The sequence below is a fragment of the Myxocyprinus asiaticus genome, chromosome 4 (genome assembly GCF_019703515.2).
Source record: "Myxocyprinus asiaticus isolate MX2 ecotype Aquarium Trade chromosome 4, UBuf_Myxa_2, whole genome shotgun sequence".
Classification (NCBI taxonomy): domain Eukaryota; kingdom Metazoa; phylum Chordata; class Actinopteri; order Cypriniformes; family Catostomidae; genus Myxocyprinus; species Myxocyprinus asiaticus.
In genome coordinates, this window is record NC_059347.1 from 34,328,639 (window position 1) to 34,345,078 (window position 16,440).

At 40.9% G+C, this 16,440-nt stretch overlaps 1 protein-coding gene across 1 annotated transcript in view; it reads left to right on the plus strand.

Moving 5' to 3' along the window:
* Positions 1-14,306, plus strand: part of LOC127435368 (relaxin receptor 1-like) — an 82,283-nt gene extending 67,977 nt beyond the window's left edge. The window contains exons 15-18 of the mRNA XM_051688794.1: positions 2,660-2,889; positions 5,892-6,302; positions 7,107-7,319; positions 13,286-14,306. Of these exons, the coding sequence (XP_051544754.1) occupies positions 2,660-2,889; positions 5,892-6,302; positions 7,107-7,319; positions 13,286-13,425 (994 nt within the window). The 3' untranslated portion in view covers positions 13,426-14,306. The remainder of the gene's footprint in view (positions 1-2,659; positions 2,890-5,891; positions 6,303-7,106; positions 7,320-13,285) is intronic.
* The last annotated feature ends 2,134 nt before the right edge of the window (positions 14,307-16,440 follow it).

Sequence of the window (16,440 nt, forward strand, 5' to 3'; positions counted from 1 at the left end):
TGCTAATTGCCAAAAACAGAATGCAACCAACCATTTAATTGTGCATAGTTAGGAATATAAGTCAGTAGGCTTATCAACTTTTAAAAGGGAAGAGAAAACGCTTCTCATATCTTTTGCTGTTGAGGCCAAAGTTTGTGCCTCCAGTCAGACTCACAAATTGGTGCAAATTCATCTTTACTTGGTAGAAGCTAGGGATGTGCATGGTTTCCATTCTTAACATTTGATTAACCGTGAGGTTTCTCAAACAGTTAAACGTCAGAGTCAGGACACAGGAATAAAGAATTTTTATTGCAAAGGAATTTCCTCAAACATTACTCAAAATAGCAGCAAAAATAAAGTGCACAGTGAGCTATGCGCCTAAATAGCACAATACACTGATCTTCAAGTGATATAATCTCACAAACAAACCTCATCAAACAAAAAGAATCAAACTTTTAAGCCTGTATTTTGGTGTTTCTGACTGGGCAGGTTCACATTTCCATAAGGCAGCATATCCTTTTCGAGGTGCTTTGATTTTTAAATGGTTTATATTCAAATAGCATTGAACTTGTCTAATTATTGTATGTAAATATGCACACCAGAGCAAAAGGGAAAACGCTGTCTTACCGAGATTCTGTGCAACAGTCATAGACATCCATCTAGTGCATGTTAACAGTATAGAAAAACAGCTCAGACGCACACAAAAGCATGTTTGAACAGCCCCTAACTCGCCCTCTACTTGATTGACACTTGAACTAAACCCAGCCGGAAAACCAGACAGTTTGTCAGAACTCAGGTTGGGCTGAAGAACTTTATTGCACATGTAGAATAACCAAATAGTGATTTTTGGTATTCGAATAGCGGCACCTCAAACGGTTAACCGAATTTCAACTATCCGTGAACATCCCTAGTAGAAGCTAGTAAAATTCGGTGGATGCCAACATGGGCAGATTGTGAAACAATCCTTGAAATCCATGGAAAAAGATGAGAAAACATGATCCAGACTACATTAAAAATGGGTTGAAATGAGGATAAATATGGTTTTGTGCCAACCAAAATATTTTTTGTAGAGTGAATTATTGGATGGTGAGAGCATCAACATTCAAGAGACATTTAGAAACCAAACTATACCGTAAAAACGGACTCAAACTATAAAAACTAGCCTGTTGAGTTTTTCAAAAATCTTTTTATGCTGGGCCTGAAGTGTCTTCATTGATAGCTGTGTACCAACAGTATGCTGCTGTGGTGGGTCCGTCTGGCAGGCGACATCCCTCATTACAGTTATCTGTACAGATGTGCTGGCCTGTGCAAAGAAACGTTCCAATTTTAGTCCAACATCTCTCATCTGTAGTGCAAACTGAAACAGTTAAAAAATTATAAATAACACAGAGAACACACTAAGTCAATCATCTTACTGTATTGTGCATAACAAAGGTTGAGTTATGAAACATGAAAAACAGCTATTGTTGTCGAAAATACCACTATCGTTTCATAAAGTTTTTGAAATAATGGCCGGATTTATTACATGGAAAATCTTCGCATGACTACTCAAGCGGGACTGTAGAGGACGGCAATTAGTTTATATTGTAACCAAAACAGAGCTACAGCTTCATTGTTATGGAATAAGGTAGTTAGGGACTAGTTACTACGTTACACAAAGCACAAAGTTTTCACAACAAGCGTTTTTCACGCAACGTGCAAACAAGCAAATTTAGAAAGCCAAAATGCAAACATTAAAAAAGTATAAATTGAGAAACTTACGACTTTACGAAGTTGGGTCACGGAGAGTTGGTATTGATCCATCCTTGATCCTTAGCTTGGAAGCAAATCCAGCCTTGTGTTGACCCTTGTTGATGAAGCAGTCTGACGTAAAATGGTTTGCACTAACATATAGGGATTTTCCTGTTGTTGTGGACACATTGCCATCAAAAATAAAACGAATCCACTGGGTCTTCAGTGGCTCAGATTCCGGGAGTACATGAAGACTCTTGTGTTCACTCTTGCAACCAACAACAAAACATTTGGCATGTTTACCTCGTAGCTGGGACATTCTTGAGTTGGCACAAGCGGCTCTAGCGAGGAGATAAATATGGCGGACTGTGCACTGCTCGCTCAGGTTTTAATGAGTGCGGATCTAAGCTACTCGGGCGGATCTCTTCACCAGCTGTGGGCGGTACCTTTCCCCTTTTGACAACATAAAAGGCTGCAAACCTGAACAGCTCGTTTGGAGACGCTGTTTTTTATTGATGGGGAAAGGAAATAAATGAGGGGATGGTCTTTTACCATATTTTGTGGTTGTCTACACACACTGGGGACACATAATTATGTTCAAACAAATTGAAAAAGTGGATTTTGCATAATTTGTCCCCTTTAATAAATTCTGCCTAATAATTATTAGAATTAAATATATAAATAAATTGTTTGATTTTATGGACATTTTGTTTACTTTTGCATGATAAACAACTGCGGTTCTGTGTTGGAACATACAGTATTATAATGTCCGATGGAAAATATGGGTCCTGAAGTAAAAATATTACTGCATTAGCAGTATGTTACAAGTTTTCTTAAAAAAATACAATGTAATAAATGTTATTAATTTATTTTTTAATATGTATATTATTAATGTGTAAAATAACATTATTCTTTGCTCTTCTGTCATTTATGTCTGGGATCATTTCAGTTATTTTAAGCGTTTTGAATTCTGTGGATATTCTCCCAACGTGCGGAGCTGCAAGCCAAACACAGACGGAATCTCATCCTTTGAGAATCTGCTAGCAAACATCATTCTGCGCGTGTTTGTCTGGGTTGTTGCCTTCATCATTTGCTTCGGAAACATCTTCGTCATCTGTCTGCGGACCTGCATCACCTCAGAGAATCAACATCACACAATGGCCATCAAATCTCTATGCTGTGAGTCCATCATACATCAAACATTAGTGTGACACAACCATTATACTGCTCCTGCTTAACCCCAGTGAAGCTCAAATGCATCAATCAGTGGCCATTTCATGCATTAAGCAAAACTGAGACACAGAAACTGAAAAAACTGAATTCACTAAACAACTGAGCATGAGTCATTATAGAGCTACTGCAGACAAGTGTTAATGCGATGTGACAAATGCTTCACATTCACAATGTGTTGTAACAACCAATGACACCTTAAAGTATAATATAATATTCTAAAGTGAAAATAAAGATTATAAATAATGACAGAGTTGTTTGTTTTCTCAAATGAAGGAGTGTGAGTGCAGTATCTAATTTCGGAAGTTCAGAGATGTCAGGCAATCAGGTTTAAAGGGTCATAGTTCCCACTAATTGCAGCATCTACACACACGTGCCATTACACAGCTAATTATACACATCAACACAAAGCCCTGAAACTCAATCAATTATACATCTATGCACTATCACAAGCTTTTATTAAACATCAAAACACGCCCCATGGGCAGATAAATAATTACAACAGAAAGCATATTTATACATATACACTCAGAGAGCCTGATGACTTCTGTGCAATCTCACTTACACATGACACCCACAGCAGCAATACAACCAATTCCTAGACACACACACAAACACATTTTTGTTTTTCGATCATAGTGGGGACTTTCCATTACCAGTTACTGACCGCACACTACCAGAAATAAACATCCTCCTGAGAGCCAGCAAAAAAAATTATTTAGCATCCAATATAGTATTTGTTGATGATAAACAACAGAGACAGTTTATCAGAGATGGACCACTGGTATTAAAATTATTTGGGAAAATTGGATTGGCCAAAGCATTTAGAAAACAAAGTCCCGTCTTACAGGTAAAAGAGCCAATCACATTTTAGACTGAGACATCGCCTGTCAGTCATTTCAAGAACAGGCATGCACATTAGCTGAACCAGCCTGAAAAATTGCATTTTTCAGCATGATCTGAGCTCAAGAAGCACAATGTACGGTACCATTGTTGTCAGATTTTACTGCTGATTTGAAAAATATTTTTTGATCGTAATGATTTACCAATTGTTTTGAAGATTTTGGTCTTTCCCCATTCAAGTATATAGGAGCTGTACTTTTATGCTGCTTGTTTACATAGAAAATAGCTTCCCAGTCTACACAGGAATGTTCCAAATATGGCCACCGAGTGGACTGACTTGCCTTGAAATGGACTTTGGAAACATATAACAAAATAGTTTTTTGAAAATGTTTTATTCAGATTTTATTGTATATTTTATTGTAGGAAATCAGGAACCAGTAATTAGGAAAATGAAGGAAAGACAATAATTATAATCTTCAGCCAATAATGTTTCTTTTTAGATTTAATGACACTGATTTAATGAACTGATTCATTAATACTGATTTAATTATATTGTTGCAAAATATAGTATACATGTAAGTAAGCAGTGCCTACATTTAATAAGTGTTCATTCAGAATGAATGTTTCTCAGCACAGAAATCCTTCCACTAAACATACATGAACCAAAATATGTCATGACAAATATTAGAGTGCTGTGTTTGTATTGTATTTATTTCCTAATTCATTAAACTATTATTGCAAATTCGGAGCAAACAATTTTCCAATCTTATACATTTGAGTGCATACGTTTGTAAGCACCCTTTGTCTGATAAGTTTACACACCCCTTTGCAGATTTAACACAAATATAAGCAATATAAACAATTACATTTTTTATTTAGTACTGCCTTTCAGAAGCTGCATAAGTTACACCCCCAAAGAAAAAATATCATCCTGTTCAAAATTTACATCCTCTTGGTGCTTAACGTAGTGTGTTGCCTACTTGAGAATCAATGAATGTTTGCACCTTTTGTAATAGTTGTGCATGAGTCCCTCAGTTGTCCTAAGTGTCAAAAGCTGGATCTCAGCATCCACTATTGGGAAGAACTCAAATGTGCAGAAGATAATGTGAAACCAAAGAATGTGCAGTATCTAGAGGATTTTTCTTAACAACAGTGGGCAGCTTCAATGCTCTGGACAAAGCAAGGACTCATACACAACTACCACAAAAGACACATACAGTCATTGATCACTGAGGAAGCAACAAACCATATTAAGAACCAAGGGGATGTAAACTGTGTGCATTTGTGTAAATTCAGGTATTTTTATGTCCTGTGGAATATATGTAAATAACTATGTCAAATGGCTTCATAAGAGCATTACTTAATAATAAAAAAAAAAAATTTAAATCATTTTTTTAATCCCTCTGATTTTTTTTCTTTTAATGATAAACATCTTGAAAATTCTGCAAGGGATGTGCAAACTTATGCATTCAACTGTACATGATGTCTTTCAGCTTCTATTATTCAAAAATATTCTTACAAGGAGAGTAATGCCTTGGATTGTTTCATAGGAATATACAGGTATTTCATTTCTGTACCCTATTCACCTGTCTCCCCAGCAGGTGAAAACATGTACTTACTCCCAATGTCCTATACAGAGGACATAGAAGAAAATACCCTACTTTGAACAGAAAAAAAGAGATGTGAAATCAATCAAATGTTAATGATAATTACAAAAGTAATACACCTACTGTTCCTCTTTGCTTAACATGTTAGAATTGTACTGTCAGACATCTTTAAAACCTAGGAGAGGAAGTTTTCATGGCCAAAACCCAAACATTTGGTATCCCTTAAAAGGCCAGGATGTCATCTGTAAGATCTTTATAACTTTGTAACTGTGAGTCTCATCTAAGAAGGACAAAAATTAATTTCTGGGTCTCAGAAAGACAGCAGAAACTAATGAAACATGACTGGCTGATAGATTATGGATGGATAGATGGATGGATGGGCACATGGACATAAGATGATGGATGGGTAATGGATTGAAGGTGGATGTATAAATGAATGGATGGCTGGACAGATTGAAAATAGGGTACTATGAATTAAGATCTTTATTTTATCTCTGATAGGTGCAGACTGTCTGATGGGCGTGTACCTTCTTTTCATCGGTGCCTTTGACATCAAGTACTGCGGCGAGTACAACCGGCACGCTCAAATATGGATGGAGAGCATGTCCTGCCAGCTGATTGGCTCTCTGGCCATGCTGTCCACAGAAGTATCCGTCATGATGTTGACCTACATGACTCTTGAGAAATACCTGTGCATCGTCTTCCCGTTCCAGCATTACCGGGCCGGACGCAAACAGACACTCTGCTCCCTGACCTTCATCTGGCTGCTGGGATTCATCATCGCTGTTATTCCATTCTGGGATAAACACACATTTGGGAATTTTTATGGCAGGAACGGAGTGTGTTTCCCTCTTCACTCCGACCAGACAGAGAAACCTGGTGCCAGATGTTATTCTACAGCCATCTTTCTTGGTGAGAGCAGAGGGCACTGGAGTGTGTACATTTTGCAGTATTTGTGTGTGTGCATTTGAGAGCACAGTTAAATTAGCCAGTGTGTGTGTGTGTGTGTGTGTGTGTGTGTGTGTGTGTGTGTGTGTGTGTGTGTGTGTGTGTGCGTGTGTGTGTGAGAGAGAGAGAGAGAGAGAGAGAGAGAGAGAGAGAGAGTGGGGTGTGTTTGTGGCATTCTCTGGAGGTGACTCAGCTTTGAATGGGACTTTTACAGGATTATCTAACAATTTTATTGCATTTCCCCTGAGATTCAACAATGCTTTGTATCAAAAAGCCTTATTATTTATTAAAGTAAACTTAGTCAGAGAAAGATGCTGCCAAGGTTGCAACAGCCACCATTCAGTCACTAAACTCTGCTGAATACTGAAACAGCCAAAAGTCAAAAAGAGAATTAAAGGAAACAACGAAAGTGCAATGAAAGTAGATGGACAAAAAGCTCTAAAAAGAATAGAAAAACACAAAAGAACTCTTCTGAGGCCATATGATAGTTTTGAGTGAAGAACAGACCAAAATTATAGTCATTATTTACTGATAATCTTGTATAGTTATAATGATAACAATATGTGATAAACCTTCCAGAGGTCACAAATCTTATTAATTCTAGTGTTGAAAAAATTTAACAAATGCTGCTTGTGGGAATAAAACTGCCTATTTACAGTAGTTGCTACAGCCCACACTTGAGTCAATGAAGTTCCATCCACACATATAAATTCTTCAACACTGTTAGCTTGATGTCCGTTTTTGATGATTTATGTGTGTGTGTTTCAGGTCTAAATCTGCTGGCCTTCGTGGTGATTGTATTCTCCTATTCCAGTATGTTTTATTCTGTCCAGAAGACAGCAAAGACAGCACGTCAAACCGTATTTGATAGTGAAGTCTCTATTGCGAAGCGATTTTTCTTCATTGTGTTCACTGATGCAATGTGCTGGATCCCCATCTTCGTCTTGAAGATCCTCTCACTGCTAAGAGTACAGATCGCAGGTTAGAAAATACGTGTGTGATCATATTTTACAGGCTATTGTCTTTTCCAGAGTGAACACATTGCAGGCTATTATAAATGTGTGTGCCTTAACTTGTAATTGCTGTGGCTGGAATTGTGGCTGTGAACATTATCTAATGAGCTAAATGAGCCAGATCATTAATATTGCTCAGAGGTGAAATAAGAGCCATGCATTTCAAATCACATTAGGTGATTTATCCCGGCCTGCATTCCAGTCAGTAAAACTGCAATTCCCTTGGTGTGTCCATGTAATGCTCCATGTTGTCATGGTTTTATGTGTTTTTGTTCATGTTTTGTGTTAATGTCTTTTATTTTGGAAGTTTAGTTCTTGTTTTATAGTCGTGTTCCATGTCATGTTATTTCCTGTTTCCCTGCCATGTCATGTGATTCCCTGTTTCCATGTCAATTCATGTGATCATCCAGTTTCCCTCCATGTTTATGTGTCTTGTTTTTATTGGTTTATTGACTTGTTATCTTGTTTATAGTTCTGTCTGTTCATTGGTTGTCTTGTTGCACTTGTCCATGTATTTATACCTTCATGTTTGCCTTGGTCCTTTGTCAGGTATTGTGTGTTGTAACATTGTTTGATAATCAAGTCAAGTCAGGTCAAGTTATGTCAGGTTATGTTAAGTCATGTCAAGTCAAGTTTCGTCAAGTCTAGTCAAGTTCATGTTTATGTTTTGTTCACGTTTGGATTTCAAGTTTGTATTAAACTGCACTTGGGTTCCCTATCTGTCACACACTCAACAATATGTCGAGGTAGTGACACTAGGGGTCGCCCTTGGGAGTCCCAAACACCTCTGATCTTTGAGAAAAGGCAAATGGGAATTGGCAAGTGGAATTTGCATGCCACTCCCCCAGACATACGGGTATAAAAGGAGCTGGCTCGCAACCACTCATACTGATTTTTTCTTCGGAGCCGAGCGGTTGTGTTCAGCGAGCTGAATTCTCTGCCGTTCCATTCACCTCGAAAAGCTGTTGGATTTACGACGCATTACAGAGGCTTCTCCCCCTCTTGTGCAGAGAACGCCCCTGGGTGCTTCAGCAGCTAAAATTGTATAGTCTTCCTACTGAAAGAGTATATTTTCCCTTCTAAAAGAGTGGCATTAATGGAGAGCGTCTTTATAAAGATGCCTTTCCGTTTGTGTGTATTTCCTGGTTGCGGTCGTTACCTCTCCGCTTCCGATGGCCACGATCGCAGTCTTACGTGCTTGGGCGCTGCCCACGCTGAGACAGCGTTCGTAGACGGGTCATGTTCCCACTACGAGAGCGTGACCATGGCAACGTTGCGGTCGCAGTTTTTTCCTTCCTTAGAGGAAAAAGCCACCCCAGCTGCCCGCCTCGGTCTTTCTACCTACAGGTTTGAGGCCGCGTCAGTTAACACTGGGGGCGATTTGGGGACACTAATGGGAGCCACTCCGCCGGGTAACTCCACACGGACCTCCCATTCCCCAGTACGCTCCTTTGCCCCGCTGAGATGAGACTGCCAGCTCGTCTCAGGGCGAGTTTGCGATCTCGTTTCGGCGCTCGTAAAGTGGATGAGCTCTCGATTGCAGCATCAGAGAGCGGGCTGACGCTGAGGACTCGACTGGGCTCCCACCTTCGGGTGCAGTCGCCCAGTCGCAGGCTGACGTGCAGCTGGCAGCCATGCTTGCCCGGGCGGCTGCGTGCGTCGGACTGGAGTGGAACCCTCCATCCCCCCCCCAAACCCTTGCAGCTTGACAATTTGTTCCTGGGCCCGGAGCGCCGCTCACGGCCACGCCTCGCCCCGGTCCCTTTCTTCCCGTAGATGCATGAGGAGCTCATGAGGTCGCGGCAGGCACCTTTCACTGCCTGGACCTGGTCTCTGAGCTCCTCAGCTCTCACTACCCTCGATGGTGGGGCGGCCAGGGGGTATTCGGTGATCTCCCAGGTGGATAAGGCGGTTGCGGTGCACCTGGGCCACCTGGTGGGGCCATCCAGACTCCCATCCAGTGCATGTAGGTTTACATCGTCTCTGGCGACTAAGGCCTGCAGTGCTGCTGGACAGGCCGCCTCCGCCCTGCACGCCATGGCTCTCCTGCAAGTGCACCAAGCCAAGGCGCTAAGAGAACTGCACGAGGGTAGTTCTGACCCGGCATTGATGCAGGAGCTGTGCTCGGCTACCGACCTCGCCCTCTGAGCAACGAAGGTCACGGCGCGGACTCTCGGGCAGGCGATGCCCACCCTGGTGGTCCAGGAGCGCCACCTATGGCTCAACTTGGTCGAGGTGTGGGAAGTTGACAAGGTACGGTTCCTTAACGCCCCCATCTCCCAGGTCAGCCTATTCGGCGACACCGTTGAGGACTTCGCCCAGCAGTTCTCAACGATGAAACAGCAGATGGAGGCTATTCAGCACATCCTGCCTCGGCGCGGTTCAAGACCCCGCACCCTGTCTGCTCATCGCCAAGGGCGTCCTCCTATCATGACCACCGGCCACCTTTCCTTCATGGCAGGTATGGAACTCCAGGGGTGGTCCCCCCGCCCCTGCGCGCCCAGCTGTGGCACAAACACGCCCACACCAGGCCGGTTCTGACTGACTGTGGGGACGATTTTCCTCCTCCCCCTCCCTGACCAGCCCTATGGTGGGTATCCGGAGCCAGGTAAGTGCTTCGATGTCCCCAGACTCAGCATGGCCACGGGTTCGGGGCTCGAGCCCCCTCGACATGGCCCCTCAGGCTCCGCCCCGCCACGAGACCCCACCCGCCGGTGATTGTCTCCTTGGTCCCCCTCGTCCAGAGTTTTGGACGCGTGGCTTGCGCTCTCCAACCTGTCGCAATGGCTGACCCGAACCGTCTGACTCGGCTATGCGATTCAGTTCACAAGGCACCCGCCCAGGTTCAGCGGCATCCGCTTCACCTCGGTGAAGGGTGAGAATGCCGCTGCCTTACGAGCGGAGATTGCGTCCCTTCTATGGAAGGACGCGATAGAGCCTGTCCCTTCAGCCAAGATGAGGAAGGGGTTTACAGCCCTTACTTCACCGTTCCCAGAAAAGGCGGTGGGTTGCAGCCAATCTTGGACTGGTGAGTTCTGAACCAGGCCTTGCACAGACTCCCGTTCAAGATGCTGATGCAAAAACGCACTTTAGCGAGCGTCTGACATCAAGATTGGTTCTCGGCGGTAGACCTAAAGGACGCGTACTCCACGTCTCGGTTTTACCTCGACACAGGCCTTTCCTACGGTTTGCTTTCGAGGGCCGAGCATATCAGTACAAAGTCCTCCCCTTCGGTCTGTCCCTGTCACCTCACGCCTTCACGTAAGTTGCAGAGGCAGCCCTTGCCCCATTAAGGGAAGTGGGCATTTGCACCCTCAACTATCTCGATGACTGGCTGATTCTGGCTCACTCGCAGGACTTGTTGTGTGCGCACAGGGACCTGGTGCTCAGGCACCTCAGCCGTTGGGGCTTCGGATCAACTAGGAAAAGAGCAAGCTCTCACCGGTACAGAGCATCTCTTTTCTTGGCATAGATGATGGTCTCAACGATAGTGCTTCTCACGAGTGAGCGTGCGCAGTCGGTGCTGAACTGAGAGCATTTAGACGGAAAACAGCGGTCCCACTGAAACTGTTTCAGAGCCTCCTGGGGCATATGGCTTCCTCAGCGGTGGTCACGCCGCTTGGGTTGATATATATGAGACCGCTTCAGCACTGGCTTCAGACTTCAGACTGGCACCGCCAGTCCACGTAACACAGTTCATCTTATTGTGGCATTTGTATAGGGACCCCTAGTGTCACAACATCGACACAACGTCGAGTGAGTGACAGATAGGGAACGTCCTGGTTACTTTCGTAACCTCCGTTCCCTGATGGAGGGAACGAGATGTTGTGTCTCTCTTGCCACAACACTGAACTACCCGCTGAAATGGCCGGGACCTTGTCTCGGCTCCTCAGCACAAAACCTGAATGAGTGGTTGCGAGCCAGCTCCTTTTAAACCCGTATGTCCAGGGGAGTGGCATGCAAATTCCATTCGCCAATTCCCATTGGCCTTTTCTCAAAGATCAGAGGTGTTTGGGGCTCCCAAGGACACAATGTCTCGTGCCCTCCATCAGGGAATGGAGGTTACGAAAGTAACCAGGACGTTCTACACTTCATCATCACCTGTCATTGCCAGCATCGTTATAGAATACCTGACCAAGGACCAAGTCAAACATGAGGGTATAAATACATGGACAAGTGTAACAAGACAACCAATGAACAGACAGAACTATAAACAAGATAAGACAATAAACCAATGAAAACAAGACACATGAACATGGAAGGAAACATAATGATCACATGACTTGACATGGAAACATGGAATCACATGACATGGCAGGGAAATAGGAAATAACATGACATGGAACACATGACTATAAAACAGGAACTAAACTTCCAAAATAAAAGACATTAACACAAAAACATGAACAAAAACACATAACACCATGACACATGTCTACTTTAGATAACACTACATATGTGTCCATTGGTTTTCAATGGATGAACCAGCATTTTTAGGATTACAGAGCTTTATAATATGATCTGATTTTTGCTTCAGTAGATATTTATTGTTAAACAATCAGACAGTTTGCCAGCAAGTTTTCACCAGCCTTTTGAATTTGTCACATGACACAAAAGCAGGGCTCAACTGTAATAATTTGTGTTCCTGCTGACCTAATCAATCCTGTTGTTTTTATATAAGCTAGATTTTTATATGCCCAGCCAACATGTTCACTGGGCCCACAACAACAACAACACAGTCTTATTTATTTTTATTTTTATTATTATTTTATTATATTATTTTTATTTATTTATTTTTTACTTATGTTAAAATATTGTATTGCATTTGGGAGTGTTTTATTTATATATATATATATATATATATATATATATATATATATATATATATATATATATATATATATATATAATTACATATTTGACTTTCATGAAATGTAAAGTTTTCTTAACAAAAATATGTTTCAATAATTTTACCAGATTTCTAATTTGCAAAATTTGAATGTAATTCCATGACACACTTTTGCTGGAAATTATGGCATATGGCGTAAAACATTACTGATTGGTTTACACCTTTCAACAAATTTTTTCAAGAAGCTTTCAAGACTCTCCCAAGTCAAAATTTCAACCAAACTTAATCTAAAAATGTCACCTATTTTAGACAGCTAAATAATAATCTGGTTAAATGACTTTGGTGACAAGTTTAATTTAGCAGAATTTGTAACAACATTTAGTACTTGAAAGGTTGATTTTAGTCTGACTAAAACAATGATTTGTATGTTTAAAATGTCATGTTAATACTTTAGTTCAAGTCAAATCATACCAGTCAGATTTTTGCAAAGTCAGACTACCAGACCTAGATAATAAGATTGTAGCTCAGCTTTGTCCACCTCAGTCGGACCTCAATTGGCCTTGACGTTGTGTGTGTGCTCCGAAGACGGTAGCTCGACCACACAAAAACCAACTGTAGCTCAAGTATAATGCACATGTAAATGTACTTAAAGCAACGCATAAAAACACATATACAAGGTCAACAATTTAAAGATTTAGTGACAGTTCAATCCACTTGGACTGGGTTGGTTTGCTATTCATATTATTGAGCCAGACTGAGTAAGCATTTTTTAATATATATATCCTGATGGCATTTACATACAGTAATCAGTTATAAACATGATACACCTTGTATAAAATTGTTGACAACTGACACACAACATTCAGGTCATGCAGCAGCCAGTTTGAGCCAAGAGGCCCATTTTGATTAGTAGATGGCTGAGGTGCCCTGACCACAGGGCAGGATTAGACATTGAACCGCCACAAGCACAGATGAACTCTTATCAACCAGAAGGTTTTGCAGTTCTACTTGGACAAAGTGATTTAATCTGCCCTCTCTATTTCTTTCTCTCTGTGTGTGTGTGTGTGTGTGTGTGTCTCTTCAAGGTACCATTATTCTGTGGGTGGTTATATTTATCCTCCCTATAAACAGTGCCCTGAACCCAATCCTGTACACCATCACAACTAGCGCCTTTCAACAGAGACTCAAACAGTGTCTGAAATATCGCTGTCAACAGACTAACTGATATACACACGCTCTATGCATATGCGTACATGCACACAAATTGAGATTAATCTTCCATGCGGAATAAAAAGTTAATAGAAGATGGAATAATGACTAGAAGCACACTCAAGTCACACACAGCTACAAGATGCTCTCATACTAAATATATACTAATGAGGCTTATATCAGCCTGCAGGGTGAAGTGCAAAATGAGGGCACTTTAGACACACACGATTATTAACCAGCAGGCCAACGTAAACAATATCCAGTTATGCAATTAATACTGTATGTACAATCAAGCCTTACTGTATATGAAAACAAACTATGTACACACAAACCTGAGAAACTTCAAGCGCAATGTACACCAGGAGCAGCGTATCTGGACGCAGCTGAATCCAAACTCTGCGGCTGTCAGAGGAGCGAGCAGCGAACGGTTTGGGATGGACCCAGTGGGAAGAGGATTGGAATATTTCCGACAGATTTAAATGTGTTTTTGTTTGGTTGCGTGGACGTGCTTGGAACACAGAGAGGCAGAGATGGCAGCTGCATAAAAGCGAGATAGAAAACGTCCAGAAACAGCAAAACTATAAGGTGCTGAGGGGAGAGAACGAAACAGGAGAACAGCTTGTGTTACTAAAACAGACAGTGGATGAAAGTCCATTTCTTATGCTAATCATGGCAAATCCTCCCTGAAACAAAAGAAATACAGATCATGATGGTGTTCACATTAGCATCAAATGAATATTTTCTTCCAGATTGCTTTTAAGATTACATGTAATTTATAGTATGAGCTGATCATTTATAAAACACTACATTCATTTGGTTGCTTTCATTTGTCAGATGTCTACAATGAATGTACAATATAAATGACTGAATTGAATAAAGAATAATTATTTCAGTATATTTCATTGTGTGTACAGTATTTGATGTGCACGGCAGAATCAAATGTAGCACTAACCCTTTTGTATTTTTCATTGCTTTGGCAGATTTTATGTCTTTGTAAAAGCTCAGGACAGACTTCATTACAAGAGAGCAGCTCTACTGAATAAAAGTGGTTTGTTGATCACACTGGACCCCACAGGCTTTATAAAAAACATCCTCAATCCCTGATATGATTACCTTCCAGTTTAAGGTTGAACTTAATGCCTTACGGCAGCAGTAGAGTACCATTATGGTGGCTTGACATGTAGGCTTTTTATTGCACAAACTTGGGTAGGGGTATTTCAAAGTCCCATAGACTGCCTGACTGTCTCTTTCTTTTTCTTTCTTTCTTTCTTTCTTTCTTACAACCATCAAAATTCAAGGCTTTTTTAAACTTTCAGACAAATTCTAAGTTTGTCTTAGAACATTATTTTCACGTTTTATTAAAGCAGCTGCATAATAGTCTTAGCTTTCAGCTACAACCATATCGATTGAGTGTCAGTGACAGGTCATGCTACATTTGGTGCAGCTACAAAAACCTGTTTATGTCTCATCGATTCAGGAAATTCCTGATTTAACAAATAGAACACTACAGATTTTTTTTTCACAACAGGCCTGAGATGTGGCCTCAGTGATATTCTCTATGACTGGGGCCAGCCATGCTATCAGACAATCTATTTATCTAATCAATACAACAGATGAGACAGAATCAAGACAGAAGGGAGAAAAGGAGATAGCGTGTGAGGGAAAAAGAGAAGCAGAGGGAGATAATGTTGCAGTAAATTAAAAACCTCATGAGTGACCTCTGCATAAAACTTGCACAATGCATTAATGCAACCTGCCATAAAAAGTGCTACAGACAATTTTTCAGAGAGTTGAATGAATCTACATTCTTTGTTACATTGTAATATGTAGCAGGAGATACCGAAAGAGGAGGAAGCACAAAAGAACAAGGTAATTAATTGCTCTAAGGACTGCTGGACCTGTGAAAACTTTTGAGCCAATCTGTATGGAGAAACAGGAAACCACTTTTTTTCTAGGCAAGTGGCAGGACACTACATTATTCTTTATTTAGCAGATGCTTATTAATTCAAAGTGACAAGAGAAGGCTACATTTAGGTTACAAGGCAACCTGGGGTGCCTTGCTCAAGGGCACAGTGGTGATCACTTACTGTATGAATTGCCCAGGCACAAAACACTGACAATTAAACAAAATACAGCAGCCCCAAAATGTATTTAGAAATAAATTATATTATATATATATATATATGAATTAGTAAAACTTTCTGGTTGTAAAACATTAATGTAACATACACTAAAATATCCCTGAGACTGGTTGTCATTGCAAAAATGGCTAAGGAAAATTAAGTTAGCTCTAGGATTATTTGTTTTCACTTGATTGATATTTTGAATTTAATGCAAATGACATGCAGACATCTCTGAAGATCATGTGTGTGAAATTTTAAACTGACCAACAGCACTGAGCCTTTATATTTTAAATATTTATAGACTGTTGTTAAGCAAGCACAGTGCTAATCCATCCCATAATTGAGATATTAAAATTTAGCCACAGAAATAACCTGCATGCAATAATTGGTGACTTTTCACAATAAAGAGACAAAATTGTAGCAGTTTAAAAACAAGAATATGACAAATAATAACCCCCCTCCAGCAGCTTTGCTGTCTGAACCCCTAAAATGCCTCAATGAGCAGCTGAAACAAGCAAGTTTTTAAGCCCGATCCATTGTCTAACTTATTTACTGACCTATTCAAAAACATTTCAGTCTTACACACCATTAAAAGGTGCTTGAAATCTGTTTGCATTTAGGCCGTCAGCACGACATAACTGGCCAATTTTAGACACAATAATAATTAACGAGGCAAAAAAGGAGCACTTTTTCTCCCCTGAGAGATGACAGCTAACAAGGAGTTTTCAACTGAGTGAGGGCAGACTGTCAGCCAACAGACTGGGACTCAGAATTAGTAATTATTCTTTGTCAATCAAGCAAATTTGGACTTAATACAGCAGAGAAGCAGCTTCTTCATCACCTCATCTAAAAAACATTTACTGAACCTGTGACCTTAAGTCACAATAATGCCAAATAAAGCCTTCATC